At 44.0% G+C, this 15,680-nt stretch overlaps 1 protein-coding gene across 2 annotated transcripts in view; it reads left to right on the forward strand.

The window, feature by feature from the left end:
• Nucleotides 1-13,315: 13,315 nt before the first annotated feature.
• The window catches only part of OTULINL (OTU deubiquitinase with linear linkage specificity like), a 39,727-nt gene continuing 37,362 nt past the window's right edge, over nucleotides 13,316-15,680 (forward strand). Inside the window, exon 1 of one of the 2 annotated variants that reach the window (XM_007659726.3) lies at nucleotides 13,316-13,380. Coding sequence is in view for 1 of the 2 variants with exons in the window: in XM_007659725.3 (XP_007657915.1) it covers nucleotides 14,161-14,260 (100 nt within the window). In the remaining variant the exon portion in view is untranslated. Of the gene's footprint in view, nucleotides 13,381-14,022; nucleotides 14,261-15,680 lie in introns of those variants that run through there. The other variant, XM_007659725.3, reaches the window with a different exon arrangement.

Raw genomic sequence — 15,680 nt, forward strand, 5'->3', positions numbered from 1 at the left:
AAAAGAAAACTTCAGGCTTAGTGGTTCTTTACAAAATCCAGTGGTTCTTTACCTTATGTTCATAATATAAGAACATAATGAGAAGCAGCGTGGCTGAGAAGCAGCGTGGCTCAGTGGAAAGAGCCCGGGCTTGGGAGTCAGAGGTCATGGGTTCGTATCCCGACTCTGCCCCTTGTCAGCTGTGTGACTGTCACTTCACTTCTCTGTGCCTCAGTTCCCTCATCTGTAAAATGGGGATGAAGACTGTGAGCCTCACGTGGGACAACCTCATTCCCCTGTATCTACCCCAGCGCTTAGAACAGTGCTCTGCACGTAGTAAGCGCTTAACGAATACCAACATTATTATAATATGAAGCAAATTCTGTCATAGAAAATTTGAGACTAGCACATAGTCTTAAACTTTTAGAGTGCTAAAATAACAATAATGATTGTGATATTTATTAAGCACTCACTATGTGCCAAACATTGCTAAACACTGGGATAGATACAATATAATCAGATCTGATACTGTCACTGCTTCACATGGGATTACAGTCTAAGTAGGAGGGGAACATTTTACAGAAAAAGAAACTGAGGCTCAGAGAAGTTAAGAGACTCAAGGTCACGTAGGCAAGGGGTGGAGCCAGGATTAGAATCCAGGTCCCTTGACTCCCATGCTCTTTGCACTAGGCCATGCCGCTTCTCAAAGCTTCCTCGATGAAGTATAAACACGTTTTCCTAAAAGTAAAGCATGCGGTCAGAAACAAATAGAGGAGGTTTGGAGTCAAGTTAAGGCTAACCTCTTGGCAAAAATACATTTTCCAAGGGAAAATGATTTTCTTCAAAGTAAGGAAGTGATTAGGTGGGAGGCTCGCATTATGTAAATGTGCTGTTTTGTAAATAATTTACATGTGTGTTGACTGTATAGCTCTGGGATGTTTATATACACCCCCACTTTGAAAAAGCAATTATCCATAAACACCAACATCCATTTCCCCAAGCCAAACCTCTGAAGCACATGTGTTATTCTTCAAGCCTTTATTTCTCAGTCGGTCCCTGCCAACACTCTGTCTCTGCTTCCAGTGGTCTAATATTTTAGTGGAAGGGGAAACAAATCTCTAAAGATTGCCGTCCCTACATTTCCGTGACATAGTCCACAGTTGCTGGATAGGACAGCTTTCCAGGAAGGAGAAATGGGCCCTATCAGTTGGTCCCTTCTGACGGGGTCCCTGCTTGGCCTTTGCCGGGCTGAAGGTCCCCATTCCTGACCTGAGTCAGGCTGAACAGACCCGAACCAGCCCAGAGAGGCCTGGGCAGACCTGACTCGCCTTTCTCTTGATGGGGCCCAGCTGGTCCTCATCTGACAGACAAGGCTGGGTCACGAGGAAGGATTAATGCTTGCTACATGTGAAGCTACGTTTGAGGCCAGGGTTTGGAGTTCCACCCGATTAAAATGGGCTCCATATGGCAGGATGGGCACAAATCTGGGGATCTGGTTCTAACGCCAGTAGAAGGCCAGTGGGGTAACTTGAAGCCTCGATTGCTACTATACGTTGGGGTCAGACAAGAGAGGGCCACCACTCTGGAGGGAAATCGATCGGTGAGTGCTTGCCTGTGTGTGTGTGTATGTATGCGCATGCATTAGTGTGAAGCTATCACCCCAAATCCTCCATTCCCCACTCACTTTCTTTCTCTCTGACTCTCTGAATCTCTCTGAACTTGTCTTTTCGTTTCAGTCTTCCTTTCCTGCCTTTTGACCCCACCTCCTGCTGCATTTTATGGTGCCAGCTGAGCCCTAACATGCTTTTTCCAGACTGGGTTGAGCAGCAGGGGGCCAGTGGCTGTCCAGTGCCAGACCAGGGACACCCTCAGCCCACCGGGCCCATCTGTCTGCTGCCCGCTGTCAGCCTGGTTGGTGGGCGAGGCCGGACCTAGCCGGACTGATCTCTGTGGAGCTTCTCAGCTTCCTCGTTCTCTCCCTCTATGCAAAAGGATTTTGTTCACTGGAATTGGCAACTCGGGGGACTCAGTCCTAGCAGGAATTTTCAGGGCTGAAAGACTGTTTTATGCCTAATTCAGTCTGGGAGCCCCAGGAGTTGTTCTGGGGAAAGGGATGACGGGTGATGTGTCAAGAGCAGTTGATTCAAATTTTACCTCCCCTCAGTTCCCTGAACGTTCATCTCTACTGAAGGTCAACTCCCCGAAGGGCTTCTCCTCACCTCATTACCCGGATAATTTTATAGGGAGCCGGTGCCCTCGTTGGGGCAGGTTCTGAGACTGGAGGCTTGTTGGATGTTTCACGTTCAGAGAGCAGCCCTGAGCATGAAAGTTAGGAGCAGCGCTGCTGGGCCAGGGCCACGACTGGGCCTGGACAGATGGCACTGTGGGCCCTGTCCACCTTCTGTCCTACCTCCAGCAAAGCTGGCAAAGCACTCAGGGATCCTGAGTCACCTGATGCATTACCAGCCTATAGCAGAGCAGGTGTTTGGCCATGTCACAGGTCCAAGGTTGGGGACGGAGGCTTCCCTTTGTATTTATTGAGTACCTACAGAGAATAGCGCTCTGTACAGGGCAGTAGGAAAAACACAGTAGAAGCACAAAGCCCACCTGCTTCTCCCAAGGAGTTTGAAATCTTAATAGGAAATAAAGAGTTTAAATATCTTTAAAAATAGTCCAATGTTCGCAAAAGTGTAGAAATAATGAAGACATAAAAGCCCAGGGCAGCTCAGACTACAAGTGCCATGTCATCCTCCCTTCTCTCCCTTGAAATACCTCCTGAGGAGGCAGTGTGGCCTAGGAGAAAGAGCATGGGACTTGGGCCTAAATACTAGTCCCGACTCAGTCACAGGGTGCCTGAGCAAATCACTTAAAATCACCTGGGCATATCACTTAAACTCTCTGTGCTTCAGTTTCCTCATTGGTATGATAGGGATCTGTTTTCCCTACCTCTTAGTGGAATCCTCATGAGGAACAGGGGCAGTGTTTGATCTGATTATCTCGTATTTACCCAATTTGGGGGCCAGTAAGCACTTAATAAATAGCATTTTTTAAAAGGCCTTAGGGTTCAACAGGAATGGGTCAGTCAATTAGTTTGACTTTTAAACAGGGATGTTTTTATACAAGCAGCCCTGATTGGGGGAAACTCCTGCTCAGTTTAACGTATTCATTCACCTTCTGGTCTGTCTCCTGTTGATGTATCCATCATGTCCACATTTGGCACCAAAGCACTTTGCTTTAGCCAGTAAGTAATTTATGCATGGAAAACTCAGGGAGCAAGTGTTATTCCCCTTTTTTTGCATCACCACCAGCAACACACATACACAGAAATAATATATATATATATATATATATACACACACACATATATATATATATCTCACTCAAGTGGATACAGAAGGAATGCAAGGAAGAATAAGGCCTCAATGTGGTATTGATGGCACCAAGAAACATTGTAGTATAGTGGAAAGAGCAAGGGCTTGGGAGACTTTGGAAGAACAATCTCAGAAATCCAGATTTTTCATGATAAAAGACTTGGACCTGTTAGACCTATGCATAAGAGAAACTCTGACATATCATATTTTCTCACTTGCAAGCTGTTTCTGAATGTGTATCCAGGACATGCAGAAATGACTTCATTAACCTGTTCAGCCTTCCATGGTTATAATAGGGCAGCTCCTAAGGAGCTCAATTACCCCTGAAGTTTAAGAGAGGAAGTGAAGAGAAGCAGCATGGCCAGTGGATAGAGCACAAGCCTGGGAGTCAGAAGCAATCCTGGCTCTGCCGCATGCCTGCTGTGTGACCTTAGGCAAGTCACTTAACTTTTTTGTGTCTTAGTTACCTCAGTTGTAAAATGGGGATTAAAAATTTGAGCCCTATGTGCAACAGGGACTGAGTCCAACCTGATTGGCTTGTATTTACCTCAGTGCAGTGCATGGCACATAGTAAGTGCTTAATAAATACTGTTGTCTCCCCCCCCACCTCAAAAAGAGGAACCCAATAAGAGAGGATTAAGTAGCTAAGGCATAATTACCCAAATTGGACTTTGACCAAGCCACTAACTCTTACGCCCTCGTTCTTATGACTTGTGTCAGGAATCAGTCTTGGCAACCTGACCTTGGTTTTTCATCTTATCTGGCTAACAGCTCCAGGTCAGCTGGCCCTGCTGATGCATTAATTCAAGAGTGGGAAGCACTCTCCCCCTTCTCACCCTCCCCAACTTCTTCTCTGCCTTTCTTTGAGGTCTCCCGTGCTAAGCTTCAGAGGATATGAGATTTCAGATTAAAAGACTATCATGGGCCTTCATACTCTTAACCTGATTCTCCCCAGATCTAACGTTCTCTTCGTGCTTTTGTGTCATACCCACGATCCATTACTTTCTCTAACTCTCAGAGGGGATATTCATGAAGACGAGATGCTGGAGGAATTCGTATTGCTGATTTTTGGCTCAGGACTTTGTTAGCAAAACCCTGTTTACTACTAGCAGGTAACTATTTTAAAAGAAAATATGCAGGAAGAGTATAAGGCAGAAGGAATGAGGCAATGCCAAAGTGAACACTTTTGTATTTTGGTCTCAAAAAAAAAGTGGATCAGAGATTTGGACCGTTGCATTGTTAAGACATGGGGAACCAGGACGTGACGACATCCTGAAGCTTTCTCCTTTCCCCTCCTGGCAGTACATCTTTCCACCAATCCTGTTTTTCCGAGTGAAACAAACATGCTCTGTTGTGTTTAGTTTTGAAATCTAAACAAACCAAGAATACTTGGACAAGGGAGAGCCATCAACAATGTGCAGGCAGGGCAAAAGGGTTTTTTTTTGTTGTTGTTAATGTGACAACAATAACAACTGAGATTCCAACTCTGAATGGAAAAGGACTGGAGTCGTTACTTTTTATTGAAATTGTTGAAGGCTTACTGGGTGCAAAACACTGTGCTAAGGGCCAGGGCCTGGGTCCGGGCAATACTTTCAGAGTCAGTTCCTGGCCCTATGGGGCTTCCCATTGGGAAGTTGGGTTGGGAATAGTGGCACTGGGCAGGCAGACCTGAATGTCAGTGGGTATCAAAGACAGGAGGAATGCAGGGAAGATTAAGACTTCTATGTGGTGTTGGTAGAGCCGAGAAGCAGTGTAGTGTACTGGACATAGCACGAGCCTGGGAGTCAGAGAAAACTATGCCTCCGATCCTGGCTTTACCACTTACCTTCTGTGTGACCTTAGGCAAGTCACTTCACTTCTCAATGCCCCAGTTCCCTCATCTGTAGAATAGGGATTCAGTACCTGTTCTCCCTCCTCCCTAAACTGAGATCCGCATTAGGGCCTGGCCCAGGTTACAGAAACATAGAGGGATGGACCCTGAAGGATATGAGGAGGGGAGAGACAAAGGAGAAAGGAAAGGAGCGATAAATGAAGACGAGGGCAGCGAGGGAACGACAGGTGGTGGGAGAGAAGGGAATAGAAAAAGTGGGGGAGAGAGAAGAAGGTGTTAAGGGAAGAGGTAGAGGAGAATAGAAGTAGGAGGGAATGAAATGGGTAGGAGGCGAAGGAGAAGAGACAGGGTGGAAGTGATTTCAATTTTATACGGAGGCCGAGGCCATTTTTCAAGCCCATACCACCACTCACTTCACCATCTATGTGGTTTAATATTATTTGAGGTATCATAGTTTGAATGTCCCTAAGAGCATTTGTGGTTATGGTGCACTGAGGAAATTTGGGGGGGGGGGGGGAGAGAGAGAGAGAGAGAAGAGAGTAAGGATAAGGATCTCGACAGGCTGATTACTGCTAAACTGACTCCATGTCATGGCAGATATCGATGCTCATGTGAGCATTGAGGCTGAAACATGGAAGAAATCATTAGGTAGTGCAGCACTTTGAAATTCAACAGCATGGACATGTCCCATGTGCGGCTCCCAGTCTTAATCCCTTTTTTACATATGAAGTAACTGAGGCATAGAGAAGGTGAGTGACTTGCCCGAGGTCACACAACAGACAACTGATGGAGCCAGAATTAGAACCTAGGTCCTCCTGACTCCCAGTCTCGTGCTCTATCCACTGGCCACACTTCTCTGTAATCCCAAATGCCATTGCTCTGTACCCAGAAGGTGCTCAAGAAATGGTGTTGAGGAGAAGTATGTTGATGGTTTCTCTGTATTGGTCAGCAGTCCCCTCCCCAACGTTTTTATATTTAGATTGTAATCCCCCTAAGGGGACAGAGACTATAATTCCCACCTGTATTCCCAGCCCTTAGGCAGTGCTCTGCATATTCCCAGCCCTTAGATACACTGTAAGCATTTAGGATATACTATTACCTCTACATTCCACCAGGTGATAAAATCTCAATATCAGTAAGTTCATTTACTTATTATAATTATATTCTGCTGGTTTTAGAATCACTGTATATCAGTAGCTTGCATATGTACATCTTTTTTGCTTTGCTTCTATCACAGATGTTTTTCCGCAGTCTGCTTTAGTCTACAGGTAATGAATACGGCAGGGTTAGCTTCAAGCACACATACTTTGTGGGAGAGGAATGACACTCCCTATAATCCTAAATTTTACTTTCCTGTGCAAACCTGTTTTTAGCAAGCTCCGAAGAATCATATTCTCTCACCCTAAACTGAGACTTTACCACTGAGAAGTTAGACAGCATTGCATATTCCCATCATTTTAACGTGCTTTTCTGTTTTTCTTGTGCCCCTTATCTGTAAAGAGTTGAACAGACTATTCATTTAAACTATCTCTTCAGCCCAGTTGTTTTTAGCAAGAGTAATTACATTGAGAGGAATGTTCTTGTGTATCTTCCCAAATGCTTTAGTTCCTGTAAAGAAAAGGAAAATGTAGTACTGGTATTTATTGAGAACCCACTGAGAAAAGTACAAAAGAAATATGACATATGTTCTCTGCCAACAAGGAACTTACACTTTGCAGAGAAAATGACAACAACCTTAGCTCCTGGTATCATAAACAGCTAATTTGGAAATTCCGTATGTGCTCTGTAAGAAATTCTACAACCATTTACCCGTTTAATGGGATTTTTTTGTATTTATTTTAAATTTGGTTGGAGGAAAGTTTAATATATCTTTTGTGAAATCTCTCAAAAATGGGCAAAACGGACAGAAAAAAACAAGCTCATTTCCTCCATCTACATCAAGATATTGAAGTGTACTAGTCTTTAATTATCATTCTTAGAATATAAAATCTAAGAAACTGAAGTTTGAGGTGGGGGAAGTCTGTGGGTAAGGGGTGTGGGGGTGTGTAAGTAAAGACAAAGTGCCCCAGGCATTTACAGGGCCTTATATAGCCAAAGAGGACACCCTTGAAGCAATGGCATCAACAATGAAGAGTGTTTGAAATGAGGGATAGTTCTGTGTCCAAGGTAGGAGCTGGGGGGGAGGTGAGTGAGGAAAGGGAAAAGCTGTGGAGAGGCTGGACTGACTGAACGCTCCCCTCCACCAGCAGAGAAAGGCAACAAGTGTGGCCTAGTGGAAAGAACATGAGTCTGGGAGTCAGAGGACCTGGGTTCTAATCCCAGTTCTGCCACTTGCCTGCCGGGTGGCCTTGGACTAGTCACTTAACTTCTCTATTTCTCAGTTGCCTCATTTGTAAATGGGGATTAAATCCTCCTCCTTAGACTGTGAGCCCCATGTGGAACTGGGACTGTGTCCAACCTGATTATCTTATATCTACCCCAGTGCTTAGTACAGTGTCTGGCACATAGGAAGAACTTTAAAAAAAAAAAAGGCAAGATACCCTATGATTTAGTGGTTTGGGAAGACTTGTGCCAACCTCTTCAGCAGCTCTGGACCCTATGGTGAAGTACATGCCACGGTCTGTGGTATACCTATCTACCTAGTTGTTTGCTAAGTTGCATGGGTTTTAAGAAGAAACAAAGATCCCATCCTCCCTTATTTCTAATTTGGGTGCCACGCAAAACCCAGATGAAGTGGGTAAGGGAACAGCAGTGTCTGCTCCTGACATCATTCCATGGATTTTTCAGATTTTATTTTTTCAATGCCCTTTACCAGCCATCTTACATTGTGTGCTGTGGCCAGAAGGGAGGCCCAGTGAAATTGACAATAATCTCAAATTTGAGGAAGTAAAATATGGAATTAAGGGAAATATTGAAAAGAATGAGATTTTTGAAAGGCATTGGTTTTTCATAACGTGTACAGCACCCAGATGAAAGCAAAGAGCGATATGTCACAGAACTAAAAAACTCGGCACTTTCTGTGGTATTATGTAACAGATGGTCTGAGATCAGAATGTCAGAGTGGAGTGGTGGATGTGTGAAGGAGCTGTAATGGTAGATAAGACTTTTCAGATCTCCAGAACAGCAGATACTGTGAAGGCTGGAACAGTGAGTCAGGTGCAATGAATCGCCTTGGCAGCTGAATAGGAAAGGTCAGAAAAGTCAACTGCACTCTTGAAAGCAAATGTCAAAAAGAGAGGGGTTGTTCATAGATAAAGGTCATAGAAAGCCACAGAGTCTGAATCACTAGCCCACCTAGGGAGGGCTACAGGATGTGAGAGGGGCAGCAGCCTTTAGGGTGCACGGTCAGAGGGGCAATGGGGCGGCAGAACGGAAAAATCCCCAGTGCTTGTTGTTGACCATCTTCGAGAGAAAGAATTCCACAAGGATTTGAGAGGACTGGGAGAAACAGGATTCTTCTGAGACCTGGACACTTTGGTTAAAATTGACTGGATTCTTGTGAAGAAAATAGCCAGTAAGAGGAAGATTCATCCCTAATATCAGGACTTAAAATACCATATGCTGTATATCATTTATTGAAGTGCTTAGGGAATTGATTGCAGGTTTTACCCCAACAGCAATGAGAGGCAGTGTGGCCTACAAGAAAGAGCATGGACTTGGGAGTTAGAGGACCTGGGTTCTAATTCCAGCCCTGCCACTTGCCTGCTGTGTGACCTTGGGCACATCACTTAAATCTCTCTGTGCTTCGGTTACCGCAGCTGTAAAATGAGAAATCCTCCTCCCTCTGATTTAGATTGTGAGTCCCATGTGGGACAGGGACATCGCCCAACCTAATTATCGTGTATCTACCCCAGAGCTTAGTACAGTGCTTGGCACATAATAAGTGCTTAAGAAGTACCATTAAACAAAATACCCTACCAGACCCTGCTGACCTGCTGATTCTGCTGCTGGAGATATTCATTGCAAAATATGAGGATTCACAAAAAGAATATGGCATGTACTCTGTACTAATCACTGAAATAATACAAAATAATCAGATCACGCACAGTTTCTGTCCCAAATAGGGCTTACAGTCCAAGGGGTCGGGGGGGAGGTATTTCATTTCCTTTTACATATGAGTAAACTGAAGCACAGAGCAGTCAACTGAGTTGCCAAGAGACCCAGAGCACAGAGTGCCACATCAGTGGCAGTGCTGGGAGGTGAATCTGGGTATCCTGACCCTCAGACACTGCTCTTTCCAAGCTGCCTCTCCTTTCTCTGATTAGGATGTTTGCCAGGTCAACATGCAAACCGGATGAATCCTGAAATCCCTCCCCTTTTACAATCCGGAAGAGAGGTGGCCTTTGCTCTTTGTGATATGCTTAAGACCAAACTAGCAAGAGTAGAAGAAATGTATGTTAGGTCAAAATTCAGAATTGTATCAAGTTGATGAGTTAACTAATTACTGTCATGATTTCTGATGGCCAGTTCTGAATGTGTTTGGGTCACAGAGCTGTCAATAAGGAAATTGAACTGGGAATAATCCAAATTGCCAACTAGACAGGAAACCGGGGCCCAGTTTTCAGCAATTTAGATGTCGCTTCTTGATTGAGGCAGCTCAAACTGACCAAGGAACACGATGGAGTGCATAGATATGAAATGCAAATATTTACGATTCCATCTGGCCTGGATCAGCATGCAAGCTATCTTCTGGTGCTACACCAGCTCCTCCAGGAGGGAGAACAGGTATTTAATCTCCATTCTACAGGTAAGGAAACTGAGGCACAGAGAAGTTGTGATTTTTTTTTCCTGCGATCACAAAGCAGGCAAGTGACTGAGCCAGGATATAGAACCCAGGCCTCCTGACTCCAGTCCTGGCTTCTTTCCACTAGGTCATGCTGCTTCTCTAGCTAACAGCACAGGCTCTCATTCTATTTCTTAAAAATATGAATGATTTAAAAGGTCTTCTACGCCTGGTAGTATATAGTCTAAATAACTCCTTAATACTATTGTTTCAAAGTGAAGAAGTTGTCTTTAACCTAATTAGGGTGGTAAATTCAGTTCCTCATTGGTTTCCTGCTAGATCTCAAATGTGTCAGAAATTCCCTTCCACCTAATTCCCTTCTCCCAACCGCCCATTATAAAATTAGCCTGAAAGAGATCGTCTTTTGTTGTATTTTCCAAGTCAGCCCCAAATTTTGTTTCCACTGAGTGCTCCATTGCCTGGTTGTTGTTGTTTTAACAGTGCTGTGGCTGTAAATAGGAAGTGGCCAGAACTCATCTTCCTTCCCAAAGTCATTTTCTCCACCTATCTTTTCTGTCATAGATAACACTACCATCCACCTCATCTCTGGAACCATATCCCTTGTATTATCCTTGACTTCTCTTGCTCTTTCAACTCCCATAATTCAGTCTGCTGCCCAAATGTGTCAGTTTTTTCTCCACATTTCCAGTATTCTCCCTTTCCTCAGCCTCCTCACTGGTTTCTTTGTTTCCAGTCTTATCTCCTCCCTCCGAACCCCTTCCCCCCACCCCCAGCACACTTTTTTAAAGTACTTGTTAAATGCTTACTATGTGCCAGGCACCATACTAAGTTTTAGGGGTAGAACTTAGATAATCAGGTTGGACTCACAATCCCTGGGACTCACATGGGACTCACGGTGTAAATCAGAGTTAATTCCCACTTCTCAGATGAGGTAACTGAGGCACAGAGAAGATAAGTGACTTGCCCAAAGTCACAGAGTAGGCAAGGGGCAAAGTAGGGATTTGTGCTCACGTCCTCTGACTCCCAGGACCATGCTCTTTCCACTAGGTCATTCTGCTTCTCCTTTTCCAGCCCATACTTCACTCTGTTATGAAGATCATTTTTCTGCACCCATTTCTCCTCCATCAATTGATTTATTAATAATAATAATAATAATTGTGGTATTTAAGTGCTTTGTGACAGACACACTACTAAGTGGTGGAGTGGATACAAGCAAATCGGGTTGGAAACTGTCCGTCCCCATGGGGCTCACAGCCTTAATTCCCATTTTACAGCAGAGAGAACTGAGACCCAGAGAAATAAAGTGACTTTCCCAAGGCCACACAGCAGACAAGTAGCAGAGCAGGGATTAGAACCCATGACCTCTGTCTCTCAGGCCCGCACCTTATCCACTATGCCATGCTGGTTCCCCTTTTCTAGCCTGTTTATCATTTTTATGACTTTCTTTTGCATCTCCTCCTACTTATCTCCACTGCATTGAAGTTAAGGAGGTCTCAGGAGAACGCTTGGCCAGTATGCAATATCTAGGCCCCCCCAAGATACGTCGACATCCGGGGCAAGTTTCACCAACCACAGTCCCACTTTGTTCATTCACCCTTGGCAAAGGCAGGCAGCGAGTCAGAGGTCTGTCAGGGGCCTGCCCTGGCCTCCAGAGAACCTCTGGGAGCAGCACCCATAGAGAAACACTGGGCATAGTCAGAGCCAGGAGGTGCCTATATGGAGGGGAGAGGCAGGAAGACATTGTTTACATAGAAATCCACTGATCCTTGCTCAGCAAGGGAGCCATAACCAGGGCAAAAATGTCTAGATGTGGCTGTGTTTGGGCCTGCTGATAGAAGTGAAGGAGGCTGGAAAACTATGACGATGGAGGGATTTTTCCTCCATCCAAGCCTGTTAACCTCTGGGTCCGTACCTAGCTCCGAGTTTGAGGAAAGAGTCCTATTCCTCAGGAATATTGACCCTAGAGGTCAGAGCCATTTACCTTCTTGACGTTGCTATCTATTGAGCCCTTACTGTGATTTTCATTTACAGAGGGGCAAAACTGCACTCTTGTGTGTTTCTGTGGAAAAAATCCAACTCAGATTGGAATAAACACGCAAACCAGCTTTAAAGCACCTACACAAACTTGCCAATCCCCGCTGGAGTCAGCCTGCCTCTTGTCTGCCCTGCAGCCCCTACATAAGAAGCTAGAGCCAAGTGGAAATGATGAGTCGGCTAAGGGGATGGGGTGGGAGGGAAACTTGCAGCATAGGGAAGCTCCGCATTTCCATTCTCCTTGCCAACTGGGGTGGGGACGGGGGAGGTGGGGAATATGGAGAATTTGGAGGCTCGCCTCAAGGTGGTCTAATGTGTGTATGTGTAAAACACATACAAGCACACACACATGTATGAGCTATTTCTTACATTCTTTTAAAACACCTGGTTCCCTACTCTCTCCTCTGAGCATTGGAACTAACTTTTAGAATCTGGATTCTCAATAGACTTGAATCATAGTATGAAACAAAGCCCTTTTCTCTCTCTTGCCTTTCTGAAGTTATTGTGTGGTAGGTAAATAGATTACCTTTAATGAAAAGTTATTTGTTCTGGACTTCCCCAACTCTAGATCATTAAGTTTTATTCAAAATGTTGGAATTTGGCCTGGGTATTTTTGTGCTTTTGTTTATTTGCTGACTCATTTTGGGGTGGGTAAATATTTGATTGATTCTAATGGAAAATTGTTCTGGTGGTTTTTGGTTTTTTTTCTTTTCCCTGAAAATAACTTTTGAATTGTCTTTGTTTCTAATGGTTTGGTGTTTTGGGGAGTCGGTAAGGAGACAGAAAACTTTAAAGTGGCATTTAATGTAAAATAGGTTATGCTGAATTTTAAAAAACTTTGAATTTAAAATTTATTCTATATAATCATTTCAGAATAGAGTTTATGCAAAAGAGCTCCTTAAAATATCTTATAGGTAGTTAGCTGAAGATATGGGAGATAACATATTGAACCAATAAGTTAGTAATTAATATTTATGAAATGCCTGCTTTTGCTAAATGCTGGAGTAAATGCACGATAATTAGAGCAGATACTGCACAGTCCCCAAATGGGCTCACAACCTAAGTAGGAGAAGATAAATGCAATGAGTTTGAATTATAAATTACAAATAATAATAATAATTATGGTATTTGTTAAGCACTTACTATATGTAGAGCACTGTTCTAAGCGCTGGGGTAGATACAGGGTAATCAGATTGTCCCTCGTGGGGCTCACATTTTTTTTTTTAAATCCCCATTTTTACAGATGAGGTAACTGAGGCACAGAGAAGTGAAGTGACTTGCCCAAGGTCACACAGCAGACAAGTGGCAGAGCCGGGATTAGAACCCACGACCTCTGACTCCGAAGCCCGTGCTCTTTCCAATAACGTTGGTGTACTACAACTAACTTTTAGAATCTGGACTCTCAAAAGACTCGAATCATGGTATGAAACAAAGCCCTTTTCTCTCTCTTGCCTTTCTGAAGTTATTGTGTGGTAGGTAAATAGATTACCTTTAATGAAAAGTTATTTGTTCTGGACTTCATCAACTCAAGTGTTTGGGGTGTGAAATGCTGGGGCTGGGTAACAGATGGTGAAGAGCAAGGATAGGTAGAAGGGGGAAGACCTGAATGAGAGTCTTAAAGCTGATGGTAAGGAGTTTCTGGTTCTTTGGGTTTTTTTAGTGTTTTTTTTAAGCATCTATTAAATAGTTACTATATGCCAGGCACTGCACTAAGGGCTGGGGTAGTTATACAAGCTTGCCTGCTGTTACCTTCACCCTTCTCCCTAAGGAGACTAGGTTTTTTTTCAAAATCACCAGATTATATAAATATAAAGGTAAAAAAAAAGGCAGAACAAGCCCCCTTCCAAATGCTAAATGAAAACCAGTTTCAGTTGGTTAATTGGGGTAGACATTCTCCTCTGACCCCACAGTCAGTGTCTGAGATTGAAGAGAGGACTTTGCCAACTTGACTTTTTTTCAAACTGCCAAATGATACTGCGAAGTGCCTTCTGCTGCTTCTTGTGGGTTCAGTTTGGAGAAGCATCCGCTGCCTTTGAAACCTTACAAAGCTTGCTGGACGTGAAACAGGAAGTCAAAAACTTCCACAGCTTGTTGTTCTCTAAAGTGAAGCTGAGCTGTGAAAAGCCTTTGGGCTATTAAACACAGAGTACGCCAGAAGAGACGGAAAAACAATCCAATTTGGAGACTTAATTACCAAGGAAATGTGGGGGAAGTCAGACCATAGCCCTCGCAAGAGTGAGAAACAGTTTACTGTGCTTGAGAAAAGACCAACAGCTAATCAACTGTCAAAGAAAAGAATCGGTGAGTTTGTCATCTATGAACTGAAAATGCTTAAAACTTCATGGGGTTTAATATAAGTGATATAAGAATGATTTGGGGATGGTAGTGGTGGTATGAAGCGCTTAAATTCTGATTTGGGTGTGCATTTTAGCAGCGTTTAACCTTAGAACTGTTATTTAGGAGATTGTGATTTCTGGTAAGGGCAGAGCTGGCCATAATGACTAGCTGGAGAAATTGATACGGTCCCTTGATCCAGCTGGTCATTGAGGAAATAGTCTCCATGATCGTCATTAATGCCATTCTATATGCTAAGCCTGGTGCACTTTCATTATGACATGCCAGAGCCATCCATCTACCCCCTGTCGATATTCAAACACGGCAATGACAGTAATTTCTTAGAACACAATATCCAGTCTGCCACCGTTGTCTCCCCTTCTAGAGCGGAAGGTCATTGTGGGCAGGGAACGTGTCTGCCAACTCTGTTGTATTATACTCTCCCAACGTGCTTAATACAGGACTCTGCACACAAAGTGCTTAATAAATACCACTGATTGTCTCCCTATGCTCATCTGTACTTCTTGCAGCACTCCCTCAGGTTGCATTACGCTTTAGCTCCCTAATCAGAGCCCGCTTCCAGGTATAATTCACAGCTCTGACTTTGTTCTTTTTAGCCAATTGCTGTATGTTTTAGGTTGTCATTGTAAATTATGCTCCTCTCCTCATCACTGTTTTCTCGGTCAATCAGTTAAGGAATCAATGCTATTTATTGAGCACTTACTGTGTGCAGAGTACTGTATGAAGAGCCTGGAAAAGTACAGTACAGTAGAGTTGGTAGGTGTGATCCCTACCCAGAAACAGTTAGCCGATGGGGTTGAGTCTGAATTGCAGGTGATTGAGGTTAGGGTATTTGAGATTGAGGACATTCAACTTTACGAATTGACCTTCTCTGCCACTTTCACTCCAACCCACAATTTGTGCATACACACACACACACACACACACTCTGCCACTTGTCTGCTGTGTGACCTTGGACAAGTCTTGTCACTTCAATTCTCTGTGCCTCAGTTACCTCATCTGTAAAATGATGATTGAGACTCTGAGCTCATGTGGGCCAGGGACTGTATCCAACCTGATTTCCTCGTATCCACCCCAGTGCTTAGTACAGTGCCTGGCACATAGGAAGCACTTACCAAGTACCACACTTATGTTCCTCCTCTCTAGACTGTGAGCTCATTGTGGGCAGGGAATTTGTCTGTTACACTCTTATACAGTGCTCTCCCAGCACTTAGTTCAGTGCTCTGCACACAGTAAGCACTCAATAAATATGATTGACTTACCTACTGACTCCTCCCCTACTTCCTCACCAACTCAGCAAAGTCTGAGTTAGTCACCTCTCAGATGGCCTTTAAAAGTGCCACTTCTCACTTCGCCCAAGGCACTG

Source organism: Ornithorhynchus anatinus, chromosome X3 (assembly GCF_004115215.2).
Source record: "Ornithorhynchus anatinus isolate Pmale09 chromosome X3, mOrnAna1.pri.v4, whole genome shotgun sequence".
Lineage (NCBI taxonomy): Eukaryota > Metazoa > Chordata > Mammalia > Monotremata > Ornithorhynchidae > Ornithorhynchus > Ornithorhynchus anatinus.